Source organism: Capricornis sumatraensis, chromosome 2, assembly GCF_032405125.1.
Source record: "Capricornis sumatraensis isolate serow.1 chromosome 2, serow.2, whole genome shotgun sequence".
Taxonomy (NCBI): domain Eukaryota; kingdom Metazoa; phylum Chordata; class Mammalia; order Artiodactyla; family Bovidae; genus Capricornis; species Capricornis sumatraensis.
In genome coordinates, this window is record NC_091070.1 from 84,971,689 (window position 1) to 84,992,557 (window position 20,869).

General features: G+C 38.2%; 1 protein-coding gene across 1 annotated transcript; it reads right to left on the reverse strand.

Annotated features, from left to right (window-relative positions):
- Positions 1-613: 613 nt before the first annotated feature.
- SPESP1 (sperm equatorial segment protein 1) lies at positions 614-10,112 on the reverse strand. Its single transcript, XM_068993464.1, has 3 exons — positions 10,095-10,112; positions 9,622-9,634; positions 614-1,635 (listed from the first exon to the last, which is right to left on the reverse strand). The coding sequence occupies exons 1-3, from the start codon at positions 10,110-10,112 to the stop codon at positions 614-616; spliced, it is 1,053 nt and encodes a 350-aa protein (XP_068849565.1).
- Positions 10,113-20,869: the final 10,757 nt, after the last annotated feature.

Consider the following 20,869-nt stretch of genomic DNA (forward strand, 5'->3'; position numbering starts at 1 on the left):
AATATATCATCCACCTTTCAAAAGTGGCACATATATAATATTCAGATAAAAGTAGTTTTGATTGCAAGCTCCAATTATGCTATTCGGATATAATACTCAGATCCTCTAAAAGAGTAATAAGATAACATATCTTAATATTTTACATTTATATGCAATTACTTAAAACTAGCTACTCTGGAGAAGGGAATGGCAACCCACTCCAGTTTTCATGCCTGGAGAATCCCATGGACAGATACCTGGTGGTCTGCAGCGCAAGGGGTTGCAAAGAGTTGGACACGACTGAGCAACTAACACTACTACTACTACTACTACATATACAGTGGACTGCACAGTCTCTTAAGCCTTATAAAATGGAAGAATTTACTAGCCTATCAAGTAAAATCAAAGCTTAAACACTTTAAACATTAGATGCTCATAACTTTTAAAATTAATGAGAAAACTACAAACTCCTGAACCAAAATTTTATTTTAATTTGTTAGGTTTCAGTGCATATGAAAATTTTTCATAACACATGACATATAAAGATGTTAACACAGTGAACTAAGATAGAAAATATTTTCATACAATTTTTGAATCACTAACGTGCTTATTTCTTCCATGAATGAATGCACAGTTAGCTTGAATTAACTTTGTCATGAGTATCAAGTATGTGTAAAATTTTTATATTATTATTTAATAACTGCTTAAGGAGGTTGTGAGTTTCTTCTCCATGACCAACACATAGTATTTTTTTCAATGTATGGACTACTACAGTAGCTTTTCCTCTCATCTCTGATGGAACATATTTTAGATCTAAATATTCCGATAATTTATATCTAGAATTATACAGCATGTTAATAACAGTTACAATGTCATAAACTCCACCACTGCTTTGTCCTTGTGGTAACAGCTGGGATTTATACATTTTTTCTAATTTATGTTCTGCTGCTATGGCTAGAGCAAGGCTTCGTTTTAGGTGTTCTTTAGAGCCTCGAATGTCCGCTCTATATTCTGGCTTGTAGCTCTCAGGAAGAGGTACGTGATGCAACTGTGAATTAATATCTGCAATTCTTTTCAAAACGTCTTCATTATACACATCATGTGATTCAAGATAATCCATTTCATTGTCACCTGAGAGCTGAGGAACATCTTCTTCCGTGGCGGTATCCAAGTCAGTGCTCCTGCTTAAAAAGGTGACATCTTGAGTTGGTTCAGTAACACTTGGCACTTGTGTTGATGCCTCAGTGCGAGGTTCAATTGTCTCTGGCTCTGGTTCTGGCTCTGGCTCATCTTTCTCAATAAAAGGTTCTTTTGCATGTAAAACAACAGAAACATTATTTGGTTTAATCGACCAGAATGCTGTGCTTTTAGTACGTTTCTTCTTGTCTATTTCCAATGTGAAGCCCCTAGTAGGGAAAGTTGTAGTTTCTTCACTGACAGGATTGATTAAAACATCATTGTCACCTGGACCTACATCATGTGTATATTTTAGCTCCTTAACTCTTGATACTCTCGGTCCTATGAAATTAGCATTATTTGGAGACTTTGATTTTTTCTGACGACCTGGCTCCTTAGTGGGAACACTTAGTATTAGGTTCTGTAAAACTTGTACGTAATGATTCAAGTTTTGTTCTTCATCAGGCGTCACAGTTACTCCTTAAGGAAAAAAAAAAAAGTAACATTTATTATTATATATGACATACTGACAGTATCTACTCACCTAAGTTTACTTCACATGCTATCACTTAAAAGTTGAGATAAAGAACCAAGAAATAAAGCACCTCTGACACAGTCAACTCTCACCTAAATAAACAAAATTATTTTTAAAGATTCTAATTAAAATACATGAGCAAGATTACTGTAAAAGTTGCATATTAACACAATTCTCTATTTCTCTTTGCTTTTACTCTCCCATATAACTTACGATTCAATAGGTAGCTTATTAAAACAAAATTCTTAGTTATGTTCTCTAACACAGGGGTGTGTTATAGTAGACTCACAGTGGCTCATTAGAGCCAACTATTAAATTTTAATGAACATCATGAGCCAGATGGTAAACATAGACATCATTAAAAATTAAATTCTGTATTTACAATTAGTAAATATATTCAAAACAAGGTAATAAATATTCAAAACTCATCCTTTATTATTTGATTTCATCTTACTATTATTTACGCTCCTGAGGTTATTTATATCTAGTATGTTATAAATGCTATGTAGTGGTTGGCTACCCAGGTCACTTAGTGGTAAAGAATTTTCTTGCCAACATAGGAAACGTGGGTTCAATTCCTGGATCAGAAAGATCCCCTGGAGTAGGAAATAGCAACCTGCTCCAGTGTTCTTGTCTGGAAAATTTGTATCTAGTACATTATAAATCCTATATAATGGGATTTATAGGTTTATCATTGTTTATCGCTCAACAGGGAGGTGAAAGAGATAAACAGCCTCTGTTTATCTCTTTCACCTCCCTGTTGAGCAATGTCAAGTAGGTAGTATGAAATCGATCATGGTGAGAGTATTTATACCATGTAAATAAGCAAATGCTATAAGTCAGGGTGTACTCATCTCTCAGAAAAGCCAGTTTTTAAACATTTACCAGTATATCAGTCAGACACAACTTAGCAACTAGACCATCAACATCCTTTCAACCCAGAAAAGATCTAACTACAGCCTCTGGGTCATATCCACCCAAATGTTTTTATAAATAAAGTGTTTTGTTTTTTTTTTTTCCACTCAGTCTTGCTCCTTTGTTTATGTATTGTATACAGCTGCTTTGCTATTCAGTAGAGCTGAATAGTTGGAACAGAGACTTTATGGCCTAGAAAACTATCTGGGCCTTTACAGAAAAAGTTTACTGATTTCTGGTTTAAATCATCAAAATTTTACTTTTACAATAAAATGGCAGTTCTATTTATACTGGTATTTTGTAGCATTTCTCATTTCCAATGTGGAAAACAGAAAAGATTACTCAATAACATACTCCAAAATTCTGTTCAACTCCCCTACTCTGATGGATATAAATTGATTTAATTCAAGGAGGTAAGTTACTTTTTCCCAAACACTAATGAATAAGTTCTAACTGAACATTCCCTCTGCAGGCAAAACGGAATAACAAACTTTCTGCCCAGGAGGCACTTTTATTCAGCTCTTTAGCAAGCACAAGTTCAGTTCAGTTCAGTTCAGTCGCTCAGTCGTGTCCGACTTTTTGCGACCCCATGAATCCCAGCACACCAGGCTTCCCTGTCCATCACCAACTCCCGGAGTTCACTCAGACTCACGTCCATTGAGTTGGTGACACCATCCAGCCATCTCATCCTCTGTCGTCCCCTTCTCCTCCTGCCCCCAATCCCTCCCAGCATCAAAGTCCTTTCCAATGAGTCAACTCTTTGCATGAGGTGGCCAAAGTACTGGAGCTTCAGCTTTAGCATCATTCCCTCCAAAGAAGTCCCAGGGCTGATCTCCTTCAGAATGGACTGGTTGGATCTCCTTGCAGTCCAAGGGACTCTCAAGAGTCTTCTCCAACACCACAGTTCAAAAGCATCAATTCTTTGGCGCTCAGCCTTCTTCACAGTCCAACTCTCACATCCATACATGACCACTGGAAAAACCATAGCCTTGACTAGAAGGAACTAATTGGCAAAGTACTGTCTCTGCTTTTGAATATGCTATCTAGGTTGCTCATAACTTTTCTTACAAGGAGTAAGCAAAAAGGAAAGATATAAGCATCTGAATGCAGAGTTCCAGAGAATAGCAAGAAGAGATAAGAAAGCCTTCTTCAGCGATCAATGCAAAGAAATCGAGGAAAACAACAGAATGGGAAACACTAGAGATCTCTTCAAGAAAATTAGAGATACCAAGGGAACATTTCATGCAAAGATGGGCTCGATAAAGGACAGAAATGGTATGGACCTAACAGAAGCAGAAGATATTAAGAAGAGGTCGCAAGAATACACAGAAGAACTGCACAAAAAAGATCTTCATGACCCGGACAATCACGATGGTGTGATCACTCATCTAGAGCCAGACATCCTGGAATGTGAAGTCAAGTGAGCCTGAGGAAGCATCACTATGAACAAAGCTAGTGGAGGTGATGGAATTCCAGTTGAGCTATTTCAAATCCTGAAAGATGATGCTGTGAAAGTGCTGCACTCAATATGCCAGCAAATTTGGAAAACTCAGCAGTGGCTACAGGACTGGAAAAGGTCAGTTTTCATTCCAATCCCAAAGAAAGGCAATGTCAAAGAATGCTCAAACTACCACACAACTGCACTCATCTCACATGCTAGTAAAGTAATGCTCAAAATTCTCCAAGCCAGGCTTCAGCAATACGTGAACTGTGAACTTCCTGATGTTCAAGCTGGTTTTAGAAAAGGCAGAGGAACCAGAGATCAAATTGCCAACATCCGCTGGATCATGGAAAAAGCAAGAGAGTTCCAGAAAAACATCTCTTTCTGCTTTATTGACTATGCCAAAGCCTTTGACTGTGTGCATCACAATAAACTGTGGAAAATTCTGAGAGAGATGGGAATACCAGACCACCTGACCTGCCTCTTGAGAAATCTGTATGTAGGCCAGGAAGCAACAGTTAGAATTGGACATGGAAGAACAGACTGGTTCCAAATAGGAAAAGAAGTACATCAAGGCTGTATATTGTCACCCTACTTATTTAACTTACACGCAGAGCAAGCACAAAGTAGTCCCCAAATGCTTTTCCTCCTCTCTTTCTTATCTGTTAAATTTAGACCAGATGGAATTTTAATCAAACTTGAAAGCATATTTCTAAATTTTAAAAAAGTCTTAATCAGAAGCTTAATAGGCAATGTGATAGTGGAAAGATACTAGACATGTCTACTAGAGATCTAGGTTCTAAAAGCAGACTCTGCATTTTATTTCATGTTTAGAAAAGTCTGGCATACTTCAAGATCCATTTGATGATAGGTGAAAAAAGAAAGAGAACATAGATTTATTTGTATATTACCCTCAAAATTTTTTATGAATAAATGATATAGCATCATACATTTGTCTGGAAATAGAGATTTTTTTACCGATTAGAAAGTGAAGGGTTAATGCGGCCACAATAGGGAAAGTGGAGATGTGCTGCTTGCAAACAGGATGTTCTGCCAAGGAGACTAACACAGCCTTGAGATTAATGGTCCCTTGCAAATAAGGGAACATTCCCTCTTGTGATAAGGGCTCTGGACAGACTCTGCAGTAGGCCAGAATTTCACTCCCTTTTCCTGTATGATAACATTTGTGCACATGCACTGTACTGAACAAGTTTGGTCATACAGTCTGGAATTCTGCCCAGAGGGGATGTATATAAATAAACCGCGAGCTCGCTGGCACGCGCAGTTCTTATCCTTCTGGCCAGAGTGTATGTCTCTTGTGTGCATCTCGTATGTCTCGTATGTTCTGTGTCGTTTCACTCTTAGGAACCAACATCTGGCGCCCAACAGATGGGGCTCGAGTGAAACCGAAAGAGGTAAGAAACCCCAGCGGGATTTTAGATCCATAGCAGGGGAGCTTTCGGGAACATGGGGAATTCCTCACCCTGGCGGAAGGGAACTTTAAGAAAAATTGCTAGGGGAATTCATGTACATAATCATGGGGAATTCCTCACCCTAGCAGAGGGGAAATCCTGCTAGGAAGAAATAAATGTTCATTACGGACACAGTACATGGAGTTAGTCAAAGGACTTCTCCACTCCATAGGCGTTAAGGCCTTGACTCGTCGATTGAGTGAGCTCTTTCGCTTAGTGGAGCAATATTGTCACTGGTTTCAATATCAAACTAAGTTACATTTAAACTCGAAGGAATGGAAAATAATTCAAAAGGAATTGAGAAAGCAACATCAGAAGGGTAATGTGATCCCTTTGAAGTTATGGAATTTATGTAATGCTATAACACAGGCTTTGACTTTGCTATCTACTGATAATGAGACTAAATCTAATGCTTCAATGAAGGAAGAGGCAATTTATGAAGATGTGCCAAATGTTGGTGGAATTTCTGCATTGCCTGAGGGTAAGGATAAAAGTAAGCCTCCTTCTGGAAATGGTGAAACATCTGATAGTTTAGAATCAGATTCAGAGGCTTCTTCGGTTTCGTCAGAGGAGGGTAAAGAGATTAAAGAAATGACCCATCTATTTCAGGAATGGTGGAGATCCCATAGGGAGGAGAGGAAATCTGCGCCTTCTGCTCCTCCTTATGCTTCTCTTTTCCCCACTGCGGTTGGTCTGCCCGATGTGGGCAGGGAACAGTGTCGGGTCTCCTTTCCTCTGTCTATGCTTCATGATGATGACTTGCTTGCTCCTCCTAGTGGTTTTATCGATTCTCCACCATTATTCCCCATCCAGAGACAGCAAGATGACAACGTGATAAATATTCAATACACTCCTTTGGCATATAAATTTTTTAAAGATCTTAAAGCTGCAGTAGCACAATACGGTCCTCAATCTCCCTTTATTTTGGCTATGCTAGATTCATTGGGGAAAGGCAACTTAGGGGAAAGATAAAATTTCAGAGATATTATTACAAACTTTAGCATTTGAGAATGCAAATACTGAATGCAAACGTATATCAGGGACTTTTCTTCCCTGTCCTCCTGCCATCCCGCATACAATGCCTCATTAAAAGGACCTCAAATGATGATTTCAGGCTTTCGGTCTGCTACTTCAGGGAGTGCTACTGCTGATTTGCCACTAGCTGAGAATGTTCTTTTGTCACCAGGAGGAGGCATTTACAAATTAAAAACAAATGTATTCGGACCACTGCCTAAAGGCACCTTTGGCTCAATATTAGGCTGTAACAATGCAGCTTTGAGAGGTCTAACCATAATTCCTGGGGTAATAGACTCTGACTATGTTAGGGAAATTTTGATTATGGTTTCTACTTCTACCACGCTTTGATTACTAGCTGGGGAACATATTGCTCAAATTCTTCGAGCAAGGCCCATTTACTTTATTCTTCTCGGGGCTTTTTTACCCTGAGTTATACGTACAGCAAGGTAAAAAATACAGAGTTACATTCTTATGGAGCAAAGATTCAGCAGGTTACAGCAAAGAAAGAACTTTTTAACTCAAAGTCTAATGTTGCCAATGCTAAGGCTATTACTTGCTTCTTCTACATCCTGACTATATGCACTCCCAGGAACACAATGGATAAGGGATGTAAGAACTTGGCAGCTAGTATTGCATAGGCTCAACAATGTTGCAAGAGTCTGGATAAAGCTGCCATGTAAGCTAAAATGCTAACAGAGGGTTTGAAATGCTCCTTTCATGCCCAGGAGATTTATCAACTAGAGCCCTAAGTTAACTCTTTTGGTCAGAGACAGCCCCTTGCTAATGTCAGAAGAGCTTCATCTCTTTTTGGCTCTTCCTAATGAACGAACAGGAGGATTTAGAAATACTGGACGACATATATTTTGGGAAATGCTTATCAAAGATTCTCGCCCTGTTCTCTCCTTGATTATACAAGGAAAAAACTTTAAAGGACTATTAGACACTGGGGCAGATGTTTCAATTATTTCTTCTCAACAATGGCCCCAAGATTGGGAAAAAGAAAAAAGCCCTTTAATGCTGACGGGATTGGGCTCTATTGCAGATATCTGGAAGAGTACCCATTCCTTACAATGCCAATTCCATAATGGAAGATCAATATTTGTTACCTTTTATATTGTAAATATACCTATTAATATATGGGGAAAAGATCTTCTTTCTCCTTTGGGGGCTTCTGTAACCATTCCCCCGGAAAACTAGTAGCCACTGCTCAAATTCCTTGAGCCCTCCCATTAAAATGGTTAACTAATACTCCAAAATGAGTTGAACAGTGGCCATTACCACAAATGAAGCTTGAGGCGTTAAAACAATTAGCACAAGAACAACTCCAACTTGGTCATATAGAGCCCTCTACCTCTCCCTGGAATTCTCCTGTTTTTGTTATAAAATAGAAATCTAGAAAGTGGAGAATATTAACTGATTTACGAGAAGTTAATAAATGTATTGAACCTATGGGAGCATTACAATTGGGACTCCCCTCTCCAGCTCTTATTCCTCAGAATTGGTCCTTAATGGTACTAGATCTTAAGGACTGTTTTTTTGCCATTCCCCTATAATTACAAGATAGAGATAAATTTGCTTTCACAATTCCTGTTCTTAATCATGCTCAGCCTGTTAAGCGTTATCAATGGACAGTCCTACCACAGGGAATGACAAATAGTCCTACTTTATGTCAAGAATTCATAGCTCGCTCTTTACAATCCCTCTGTCAAGAATACCCCAATTATATTCTATATCATTATATGGATGATCTCCTATTAACAGCTCCTAATATTGCTGAACATGATGAATTCTTTCTAAAAGTACAGGAGGCTTTAAAACTATACAATTTGCAAATAGCCCCAGAAAAAATTCAAAAAGACTTTTCTATTCCATATTTAGGAGCGATATTGGAACAACATAGAATAAGGCCACAAAAGTTGCAAATCAGAAGAGACCACCTCAAAACTTTAAATGATTTTCAAAAGTTATTGGGAGATATCAATTGGCTACGCCCAGTACTTGGGATTCCTACTTATCAATTACGACATTTGTTTTCTACTTTAGAGAGAGATACAGCTCTGGATAGCCCCCGAACTTTAACCCCATTGGCTTTACAGGAACTTCAATTTGTTGAGCAATGACTAAATGACAGTTTTTTGACTTACTTACATGCGTCTCAACCTATTTCGTTTATAATATTTCATACCCCTTATTCCCTATCTGGTATAATTGCTCAAGAAAAAGGATTAATAGAATGGGTTTTCTTACCTAACAGCTTTTCCAAAAAAAAAAATTGACTACATATATGGATAAATTAGCCTTCCTCATACAGAAAGGTCACCATTGCATTTTACAATTGTCAGGATATGAATCATACCAGATTGTTACTCAATTAACAACTGCTCAAATATCTCGATGTTTACAATTTAATGAAAACTGGCAAATTTCTCTTGCTTCATTTCCTGGTTCCTTTTCTAATCATTATCCGTCATCTAAATTGATTGATCTTCTCTGGACTAACTCTATGATATCTCAATCCCCAATTTCAGATGTTCCAATTAAGGGACCCACTATTTTTACAGATGCAAATAAAATACTACAATTGATGCCTTACTTTATCCTATAGAAGCAGCAAAACAAGAACATCTCTTACAGCATACCAATTCCAAAGGGTTACAAAAATCTCATGCTATTACTCGAAAACAAGCTCAAAATATTGTTGGTTCTTGTTCCATATGTGCACCCTTTGCTTTACTAGTTACCTCACCAGGTGTCAACGTAAGAGGACAACAAGCAAATCAAATATGGCAAATAGATGTAATTTACATTTCTTTCGGACAACAAAAATATATGCATCATACCATAGATACGTATACACATTTTCAATGGGCCACTGCATTACATTCTGAAAAGACTGACACTGTTATTACTCATTTGTTATCTTGTTTTGCAATTATGGGATTACCAATTGAATTGAAAACTGATAATGCACCTGCCTACCAATCCGCGAAATTAGCTCACTTTTTATCCCAATACCATATAACTCATACTTTTGGTATTCCTTATAATAGTCAAGGGCAAACTATCATTGAAAGAGCTAATCGTACCTTGCATGAATATCTTGAAAAATAAAAAAGGGGGAACAGGAGAGATTTATGAAACCTAAAGACATTTTTAATAAAACCTTACTTACCCTAAATTTTTTGAATATTTGGAGCAAGGGAAATCTATCAGCAGCAGAGTTGCATTTTCAAGGGAAAAAAGAAGACAAGAAGATCTTGAATACACCCATTTGATATAAAGATAAAGAGAAAGGCTAGATCCCAACATCATTAATATATCTGGGATGAGGGTATGCTTTCATTTCTCTTAATAATTACAGGTTTTGGACCCCAGTGAGATTAATCAAAATCAACAATGGCTGATTCCTTTGTTCAAAAATTCAAAGAGCTTACTATGCAGAGGAACTTTACTTTTCGTACAAGGGAAGCAACACCTCCTACATGGGGTCAAATGAAAAAGTTAACCCAGGAAGCAGAAAAAAAACGTTAATGAAAGCAGGACAACCTCTGAATCCTACCAATCTTTTGCTTGCCATGATGGCGGTAGTAACATGTCAGGTAATCGCTGTATCAGCAAGTAATCATACATATTGGGCATATATACCTAATCCCCCATTAGTTAAGAGTAATTTCCTGGGGGGAACCAAAAGTGCAGGTATGAACTAATGAGACTGCCTTCTTTCCCCCACCAGCTTGCGGGGGAATAGAACAACTACCTCATCATAAACAACAATATAATATGAGTAATTTGACCATTGCAATGGAAGGTATTCCTTTGTGCATAGGAGGGCACCCCTTTTGTCTGTGCACCAAGGAACATTCTCACCATTCCTATAATACATGGGGGGTAAAGTACAATAATTATCATTTTGCTACTTTTACTGTGCTTGTTTCTACCAGGGGCTCTAACACCTCGACAGAACCGACAGACATTCATAATGGAATACATATGTCACTATGTCCTGTTAACTTTTTTGCTCCTTCTGTAGAATCTTTGGAATGGGAACGTTGCCGAGGTCATCGACCCTTTAAAGTCATGAATTATTCTGGGTCTATCATTGTAGATTGGAGTCCAGATCATGGGCAATTCTTAGAAAAATGGTCGAATAAATCTCTTAGATGGCATCGTGCAAATGGTACTTTGATGGGCAATGGAAATGAAACAACTAAATGGCAGCAATTTGCACTTGTCCCTCCTCAATTACAATTGCAGGGATATCCACACATTCAAGGGGATATTTGGAAACTATGGGCAATTTCTGGTAATCTTATTGTTTGGTCAGGAAACTATACTATGGATAGTGACGACTCTTCGGATCCATTTCATGTTAATTTACATGTTAATAGATCTTATTCCGCAATGGCATGTGTAAAATATCCTTTTGCATTGTTATATGGGAATTGGACTTGGAATGATACTATGGGGTCTATGTCATGTGATTATTGTAATCTAACTCAATGTGTAAATCAGTCTTGGTGGAAAGAATTTGAAAGACGAGCCTATAACTCTAATTTTTCGTTAGTAATTGTTAAAGCTCGGACAGAAGTATGGTTGCCTACAAATCTAAATAGGCCATGGTCAGATTCTTTTGCTGTCTCTCATCTAGTAACCGCTGTACAGACTTTGCTACATCCATCTCGATGCATGCTTGGTATGGTCATTGCTTCAGTTCTAGCAGTTGCGTCAGTAACTGCAACAGCGGCAATAGCAGGCCTCGCGGTACACCAAGGGATTCAAACAGCTGATTTTGTTCGGGACTGGCATAAAGACTCTCATTTGTTATGGCAACAACAGCGAGATTTGGATGCACAACTTGCTACCAACGTGCTCAATCTTCAACACACCGTTTCCTGGCTTGGAGATCAATTAGCTGTTTTATCTACACGAAGTGTGTTGAAATGTGATTGGAATTCTTCTCAGTTTTGTATAACACCTGTACCATTTAACATGAGCCCTTCAAGAGATTAACCGAGACATATAAATAAAAAGAGTTCTAGATGCCCATCATCTAGAGAGATTCCGCCCAGCCCCCAAGAGGTGGCTGGATAGCCAATGATGGGTAAGACCCTCAGAGGAGGGCAACCTAAGACAGGCACAGCCGCGAGAGGGGCTGGCGAGGCTGGAGGTTGGCCACCTACAGCTTTACACCTTGCTCTACACAACATCAATACAAATGTCTCGAGGGCTTAAATAAAATAAAAAAGGGGGAGATGAAGGGTTAATGCGGCCACAATAGGGAAAGTGGAGATGTGCTGCTTGCAAACAGGATGTTCTGCCAAGGAGACGGACACAGCCTTGAGATTAATGGTCCCTTGCAAATAAGGGAACATTCCCTCTTGTGATGAGGGCTCTGGACAGACTCTGCAGTAGGCTGGAATTTCACTCCCTTTTGCTGTACGATAACATTTGTGCACATGTGCTGTACTGAACAAGTTTGGTCATACAGTCTGGAATTCTGCCCAGAGGGAATGTATATAAATAAACCACGAGCTCACTGGCGCATGCAGTTCTTGTCCCTCTGGCCAGAGTGTATGTTTCTTGTGTGCGTCTCGTATGTCTCGTATGTTCTGTGTCATTTCACTCGTAGTAATCAACAGAAAGATAACATTATCAAATTCATGTGGGCATTTGCCCCTGAGGAGAGAGAATGGGACTGAAGTTGGACATTAAAGGGGTCTTTGGACTTATTTATAAACTTTTATTCTCTAAGCACACACGCCCAATCATTTAACAGAGTAAACAATTAAAGGCGATATTTTAAAAAGAAAATACTTATTTATATATTCTTATGTGTATAAATTAGATTAGGTCCAGTAGACAGAATGCCAGAAGAACTATGGATAGAGGTTAGTAACATTATACAGGAGGCAGCGACCAAAATCATTCCAAAGAAAAAGAAATGCAAGAAGGCAAAGTGGTTGTCTGAGGAACCTTTACAAATAGCTAAGGAAAGAAGAGAAGCAAAAGGCAAAGGACAAAGGGAAAGATATATCCAACTGAATGCAGAGTTCCAAAGAAGAGCAAGGAGAGATAACAAGGGCTTTTTCAATGAACAATGAAAAGAAATAGAGGAAAATAACAGAATAGGAAAGACTAAAGAACTCTTCAAGAAAACTGGAGCTATCAAGGGAATATTTCATGCAAGGATGGGCACAATAAAGTACAGAAATGGTAAGGACCTAACAGAAAAAGAAGAGATTAAGAAGAAGTGGCAAGAATATACAGAAGAATTATACAAAAAAAAAAAAAAAAACTTAATGACTCAGATAACCACAATGGTATGGCCACTCACCTATAGCCAGATATCCTGAAGTGTGAAGTCAAATGGGCCTTAGGAAGTATTACTACCAACAAAGCTAGCAGAGGTGATGGAATTCCAGCTAAGCTATTTAAAATCCTAAAAGATGATGCTGTTAAAGTATTGCACTCAATATGCCAGCAAATTTGGAAAACTCAGCCATGGCCCCAGGACTGGAAAAGATCAGTTTTCATTCCAATCCCAAAGAAGAGCAATGGCAAAGAATGTTCAAACTACCACACAATTGTGCTCATTTCACATGCTAATAAGGTTATACTCAAAATTCTTCAAGCCAGGCTGGAGCAGTGTGTGAACCAAGAATTTCTAGATATACAACCTGAGTTTAGAAAAGGCAGAGGAATTAGAAATCAAACTGCCAACATTCATTGTATCAGAGAAAGCAACAGGATTCCAGAAAAGAAAAAAAAAAAAATCTACCTGTGCTTCACTGACTAGGCTAAAGCCTTTGACACTGTGTATCACAACAAACTGTGGAAAATTCTTAAAGAGTAATACCAGACCACCTTACCTGTCTCCTGAGAAACCTGTTTGTAGGTCAAGAAGCAAACAGTTAGAACTGGACATGGAACAATTGACTGGCTCAAAATTGGGAAAGGAGTATGACAAGGCTGTATATTATCATCCTGCTTATCTAACTTAAATGCAAAATACATCATGTGAAATGTCAGATTGGATGAATCACAAGCTGTAATCAAGACTGCCCATAGAAATATCAAAAACCTCATATATGCAGATGATACCATTCTAATGGCAGAAAATAAAGAGGAATTAGAGAGTATCTTGATAAGGGTGAAAGAGGAGACTAAAAAAGCTGGCTTGAAACTCAACATTCAAAAACCTAAGATCATGGCTGCAGATCCCATCACTTCATGCCAAATAGAAGGGGGGAGTGGAAGCACTAACAGATTTTAATTTCTTGGGGATGAAATCACTGCATGGTGACTGCAGCCATGAAATTAAAATATACTTGTTTCTTGGAAGGCAAGCTAAGACAAATCTAGACAGTATATTAAAAATCAAAGACCTCACTTTGCAGACAAAGGTCCATCTAGTCAAAGCTATAGTTTTCCCAGTAGTCATGTATGGATGTAAGAGTTGGACCATAAAACAGGCTGAGAGGTAAGAATTGATGTTTTCAAATTGTGGTGCTGGAGAAGACTCTTGAGAGTCCCTTGGACTAGTCAAACTAGTCATCAATCCCAAAGAAAATCAACCCTGAGTATTTATTGGAAGGATGCTAAAGATCAAGCTCCAATACTTGGACCACCTGATGCAAAGAGCTGACTCAATGGGAAAGACTCTGATGCTGGGAAAGACTGAGGGTAGGAGGAGAAGGGGGTACAGAGGATGAGATGGTTGAAAGGCATCACTAACTCCATTGACATGAGTTTGAGCAAATTCCAGGAGACAGTGGAGGACAGAGGAGCCTAGTGTGCCACAGTCCATGGGGTAGCAAAGTTGAACCCAGCCTGGCGATTGAACAACAGCAAATATTTATAAAATGCATTGTCCTGAATCTAGAGGTTTTTCTGAAGGAAAATACTAAGGAAAATTAACTTGTGACCTAGTGCAGTGAAAAAATATCTTTCATTCTGGTTTTGGTTCTACCACTTTCTAGCATCATGACCTTATTTCTCTACTACTAAATTACTACCTACTAAATTTCTCTGAATATCTACTTAACTATAGAATTAAGATACTAAATCTGCCCTTTATCTCATAGACTTAAAAATATTGGTTATTTGAAAACACTTTCGGAGGCGGTCCTTAGATGGTGGAGGAATAGGACGGGAAGACCACTTTCTCCCCCACAAATTCATCAAAAGAACATTTGAACGCTGAGCAAATTCCACAAAACAACTTCTGAATGCTGGCAGAAGACATCAGGCACCCAGATAGGTAGCCCGTTGTCTTTGAAAGGAGATGCAGAAGTCTTGAGGCTACTGTAAGAATAAGACTGAAAACCAGAGGCAGGAGGCTTAAGTCCAAAACCTGAGAACACCAGAGAACTCCTGACTGCAGGGAACATTAATCGATAAGAGCTCATCAAAAGCCTCCATACCTACATTGAAACCAAGCACCACCCAAGGGCCAACAAGTTCCAGAGCAAGACATACCATGCGAATTCTCCAGCAACACAGGAACATAACTCTGAGCTTCAACATACAGGCTGCCCAAATTCACACCAAACTCTCACTGACATCTCAAAACTCACTACTGGACACATCATTGCACTCCAGAGAGAAGAAATCCAGCTCCACACACCAGAACACTGACACAAGCTTCTCTAACCAGGAAACCTTGACAAGCCACCTGTCCAACCCCACCCACAGCAAGGAACCTCCACAATAAAGAGGAAACACAAACTGCCAGAATACAGAAAGGCCACCCCAAACACAGCAATATAAACAAGATGAAAAGGCAGAGAAATACTCAGCAAGTAAAGGAACAGGATAAATGCCCAATAAACCAAACAAAAGAGGAAGAAGTAGGGAATCTACCTGAGAAGGAATTCAGAATAATGATAGTGAAAATGTTCCAAAATCTTGAAAAGAAAATAGAGTTACAGATAAATAGCCTGGAGACAAGGATTGAGAAGATGCAAGAAATGTTTAACAAGGGCCTAGAAGAAATAAAAAAAGAGTTAATATATAATGAATAATGCAATACATGAGATCAAGATCACTCTGGAGGGAACCAACAGTAGAATAATGGAGGCAGAAGATAGGATAAGTGAGGTGGCAGACAGAATGGTAGAAATAAATGAAGCAGAGAGGAAAAAAGAATGAAAAGAAATGAGGACAACCTCAGAGACCTCTGGGATAATGTTAAATGCCCCAACATTCGAATCATAAAAGTCCCAGAAGAAGAAGACAAAAAGAAAGACCATGAGAAATACTTGAGGAGATAATAGTTGAAAACTTCCCTAAAATGGGGAAGGAAATAGTCACCCAAGTCCAAGAAACCCAGAGAGTCCCAAACAGGATAAACCCAAGGCAAAACACCCCAAGACACATATTAGTCAAATTAACAAAGATCAAACACAAAGAACAAATATTAAAAGCAGCAAGGGAAAAACAACAAATAACACACAAGGGGATTCCCATAAGGATAACAGCTGATCTTTCAATAGAAACTCTTCAGGCCAGAAGGGAATGGCAGGACATACTTAAAAGTGATGAAAGAGAAAAACCTACAGCCCAGGTTACTGTACCCAGCAAGGATCTCATTCCAATATGAAGGAGAAATCAAAAGCTTTACAGACAAGCAAAAGCTGAGAAAATTCACCACCACCAAACCAGCTCTCCAACAAATGCTAAAGGATCTTCTCTAGACAGGAAACACAGAAAGGGTGTATGAACTCGAACCCAAGACCACAAAGTAAATGGCAATGAGATCATACTTATCAATAATTACCTTAAATGTTAATGGGTTGAATGCCCCAACCAAAAGACAAAGATTGGCTGAATGGATACAAAAACAAGACCCCTATATATGTTGTCTACAAGAGACCCACCTTGAAACAAGGGACACGTACAGATTGAAAGTGAAGGGCTGGAAAAAGATATTCCACACAAATAGAGACCAAAATAAAGCACGAGTAGCAATACTCATATCAGAAAACACAGACTTTAAAATAAAGGCTGTGAAAAGAGACAAAGAAGGACACTAACTATATCAAGATCAAAGGACCAATCCAAGAAGAAGATATAACAATTATAAATATATATGCACCCAACATAGGAGCACCACAATATGTAAGACAAATGCTAACAAGTACGAAAGGGGAAATTAACAATAACACAATAATAGTGGCAGACTTTAATACCCCACTCACACCAATGGATAGATCAACTAAACAGAAAATTAACAAGGAAACACAAACTTTAAATGATACAATAGACCAGTTAGACCTAATTGATATATATAGTACATTTCACCCCAAAACAATGAATTTCACCTTTTTCTCAAGTGCACATGGAAACTTCTCCAGGATAGACCACATCCTGGGCCATAAATCTAGCCTTGGTAAATTCAAAAAAATTGAAATCATTCCAAGCATCTTTTCTGACCACAATGCAGTAAGATTAGATCTCAATTACAGGAGAAAAGCTGTTAAAAATCCCAACACATGGAGGCTGAACAACACGCTGCTGAATAACCAACAAATCACAGAATAAATTTAAAAAGAAATAAAAATATGCATAGAAATGAATGAAAATGAAAACACAACAACCCAAAACCTATGGGACACTGTAAAAGCAGTGCCAAGGGGAAGATTCATAGCAATACAGGCTTACTTCAAGAAACAAGAAAAAAGTCAAATAAATAACCTAACTCTACACCTAAAGCAACTAGAAAAGGAAGAAATGGAGAACGCCAGGGTTAGTAGAAGGAAAGAGTTCTTAACAATTAGGGCAGAAATAAATGCAAAAGAAACAAAAGAGACCATAGCAAAAATCAACAAAGCCAAAAGCTGGTTCGTTGAGAAGATAAATAAAATTGACAAACCATTAGCCAGACTCATCAAGAAACAAAAGGAGAACAATCAAATCAACAAAACTAGAAATGAAAATGGAGAGATCACAACAGACAACACAGAAATACAAAGGATCATAAGAGACTACTATCAGCAACTATATGCCAATAAAACGGACAACTTGGAAGAAATGGACAAATTCTTAGAAAAGTACAATTTTCCAAAACTGAACCAGGAAGAAATAGAAAATCTTAACAGACCCATCACAAGCATGGAAATTGAAACTGTAATCAGAAATCTTCCAGCAAACAAAAGCCCAAGACCAGATGGCTTCACAATTGAATTCTACCAAAAATTTAGAGAGGAGCTAACACCTATCTTACTCAAACTCTTCCAGAAAATTGCAGAAGAAGGTAAACTTCCAAATTCATTCTATGAGGCCACCATCATCCTAATACCAAAACCAGACAAATATGCCACAAAAAAAGAAAACTACAGGCCAATATCACTAATGAACATAGATGCAAAAATCCTTAACAAAATTATAGCAAACAGAATCCAACAACACATTAAAAAGATCCTACCTCATGACCAAGTGGGCTTTATCCCAGGGATGCAAGGATTCTTCAACAGTCACAAATCAATCAAGGTAATACACCACATTAACAAATTGAAAGATAAAAGCCATATGATTATCTCAATAGATACAGAGGAAAGCCTTTGACAAAATTCAACATCCATTTCTGATAAAAACCCTCCAGAAAGCAGGAATAGAAGGAATGTGCCTCAACATAATAAAAGCTATATATGACAAACCCACAGCAAACATTATCCTCAATGGTGAAAAATTGAAAGCATTTCCCCGAAAGTCAGGAACAAGACAAGGGTGCCCACGCTCACCACTACTGTTCAACATAGTTTTGGAAGTTTTGGCCACAGCAATCAGAGCAGAAAAAGAAATAAAAGGAACCTAGATTGGAAAAGAAGTAAAACTTTCACTGTTTGCAGATGACATGATTCTCTACATAGAAAATCCTAAAGACTCCACCAGAAAATTACTAGAGCTAATCAGTGAATATAGTAAAGTTGCAGGATATAAAATTAACACACATAAGTCCCTTGCATTCCTATACACTAACAATGAGAAATCAGAAAGAGAAATTAAGAAAACAATTCCATTCACCATTGCAACAAAAAGAATAAAATACTTAGGAATATATCTATCTAAAGAAACAAAAGACCTATATATAGAAAACTATAAAACACTGATGAAAGAAATCAAAGAGGACACAAATAGATGGAGAAATATACCATGTGCATGGATTGGAAGAATCAATATAGTTAAAATTAGTATACTACACAAAGCAATCTACAGATTCAATGCAATCCCTATCAAGCTACCAATTGTATTTTTCACAGAACTAGAAAAAATAATTTCACAATTTGTATGGAAATACAAAAAACCTCGAATAGGCAAAGCAATCTTGAGAAAGAAGAATGGAACTGGAGGAATCAACCTGCCTGACTTCAGGCTATACTACAAAGCTACAGTCATCAAGACAGTATGGTACTGGCACAAAGAAATATAGATCAATGGAACAAAATAGAAAGCCCAGAGATAAATCCATGCATCCTTGGACACCTTATCTTTGACAAAGGAGGCAAGAATATACAATGGAGAAAAGACAATCTCTTTAACAAATGGTGCAGGGAAAACTGATCAACGACTTGTAAAAGAATGAAACTAGAACACTTTCTAACACCATACACAAAAATAAACTCAAAAGGGATTAAAGATCTAAACATAAGACCAGAAACTATAAAACTCCTAGAGGAGAACATAGGCAAAACACTCTCTGACATAAATCACAGCAGGATCCTCTATGACCCACCTCCCAGAATATTGGAAATAAAAGCAAAAATAAACAAATGGGATCTAATTTAAATTAAAAGCTTCTGCACAACAAAGGAAACTATAAGCAAGGAGAAAAGACAGCCTGCTGAATGGGAGAAAATAATAGCAAATGAAGCAACTGACAAAGAATTATTCTCAAAAATATAAAAGCAACTCCTGCAGCTCAATTCCAGAAAAATAAATGACCCAATCAAAAAAAGAGCCAAAGAACTAAACAGACATTTCTCCAAAGAAGACATACTGATGGCTAACAAACACGTGAAAAGATGCTCAACATCACTCATTATCAGAGAAATGCAAATTAAAACCACAATGAGGTACCATTTCACGCCAGTCAGAATGGCTACTATCCAAAAGTCTACAAACAATAAATACTGGAGAGGGTGTGGCGAAAAGGGAACCCTCTTACACTGTTGGTGGGAATGCAAACTAGTACAGCCACTATGGAGAACAGTGTGGAGATTCCTTAAAAAACTGGAATTGCCATAGACCCAGAAATCTCATTGCTGGGCATACATGCTGAGGAAACCAGAATCAAAAGAGGCACATGTACCCCAATGTTCATCGCAACACTGTTTATAATAGCCAGGACATGAAAGCAACTTAGATGTCCATCAACAGATGAATGGATGAGAAAGCTGTGGTACATATACACAATGGAATATTACTCAGCCATTAAAAAGAATACATTGGAATCAGTTCTAATGAGGTGGATAAAACTGGAGCCTTTACAGAGTGAAGTAAGCCAGAAAGAAAAACATCAATACAGTATCAGTTCAGTTCAGTTCCATCATTCAGTCATGTCCAACACTTTGCAACCCCCTGAACCGCAGTTATGCCAGGCCTCCCTGTCCATCACCAACTCCCAGAGTCCACCCAAACCCATGTCCATTGTGTCGGTGATGCCATCCAACCATCTCATCCTCTGTCATCCCCTTCTTCTCCTGCCCTCAAATCTTTCCCAGCATCCGGGTCTTTTCAAATGAGTCAGCTCTCTGCATCAGATGGCCAAAGTATTGGAGTTTCAGCTTCAACATCAGTCCCTCCAATGAACACCCAGGACTGATCTCCTTTACGATGGATTGGTGGGATCTCCTTGCAGTCCAAAGGACTCTAAAGAATCTTCTCCAATACCACAGTTCAAAAGCATCAATTCTGAGCTCAGCTTTCTTTAATGTCCAACTCTCACATCCATACATGACTACTGGAAAAACCATAGCCTTGACTAGATGGACCTTTGTTGGCAAAGTAATGTCTCTGCTTTTTAATATGCTGTCTAGGTTGGTCCTAAGTTTCCTTCCAAAGGAGCAAGCGGCTTTTAATTTCATGGCTGCAATCACCATCTGCAGTGATTTTGGAGCCCAGAAAAATAAAGTCAGCCTCTGTTTCCACTGTTTCCCCATTTATTTGCCATGAAGTGATGGGACTGAATGCCATGATCTTAGTTTTATGAATGTTGAGCTTTAAGCCAACTTTTTTCACTCTCCTCTTTCACTTTCATCAAGAGGCTCTTTTGTTTTTCTTCACTTTCAGCCATAAGGATGGTGTCATCTGCATATCTGAGGTTATTGACATTTC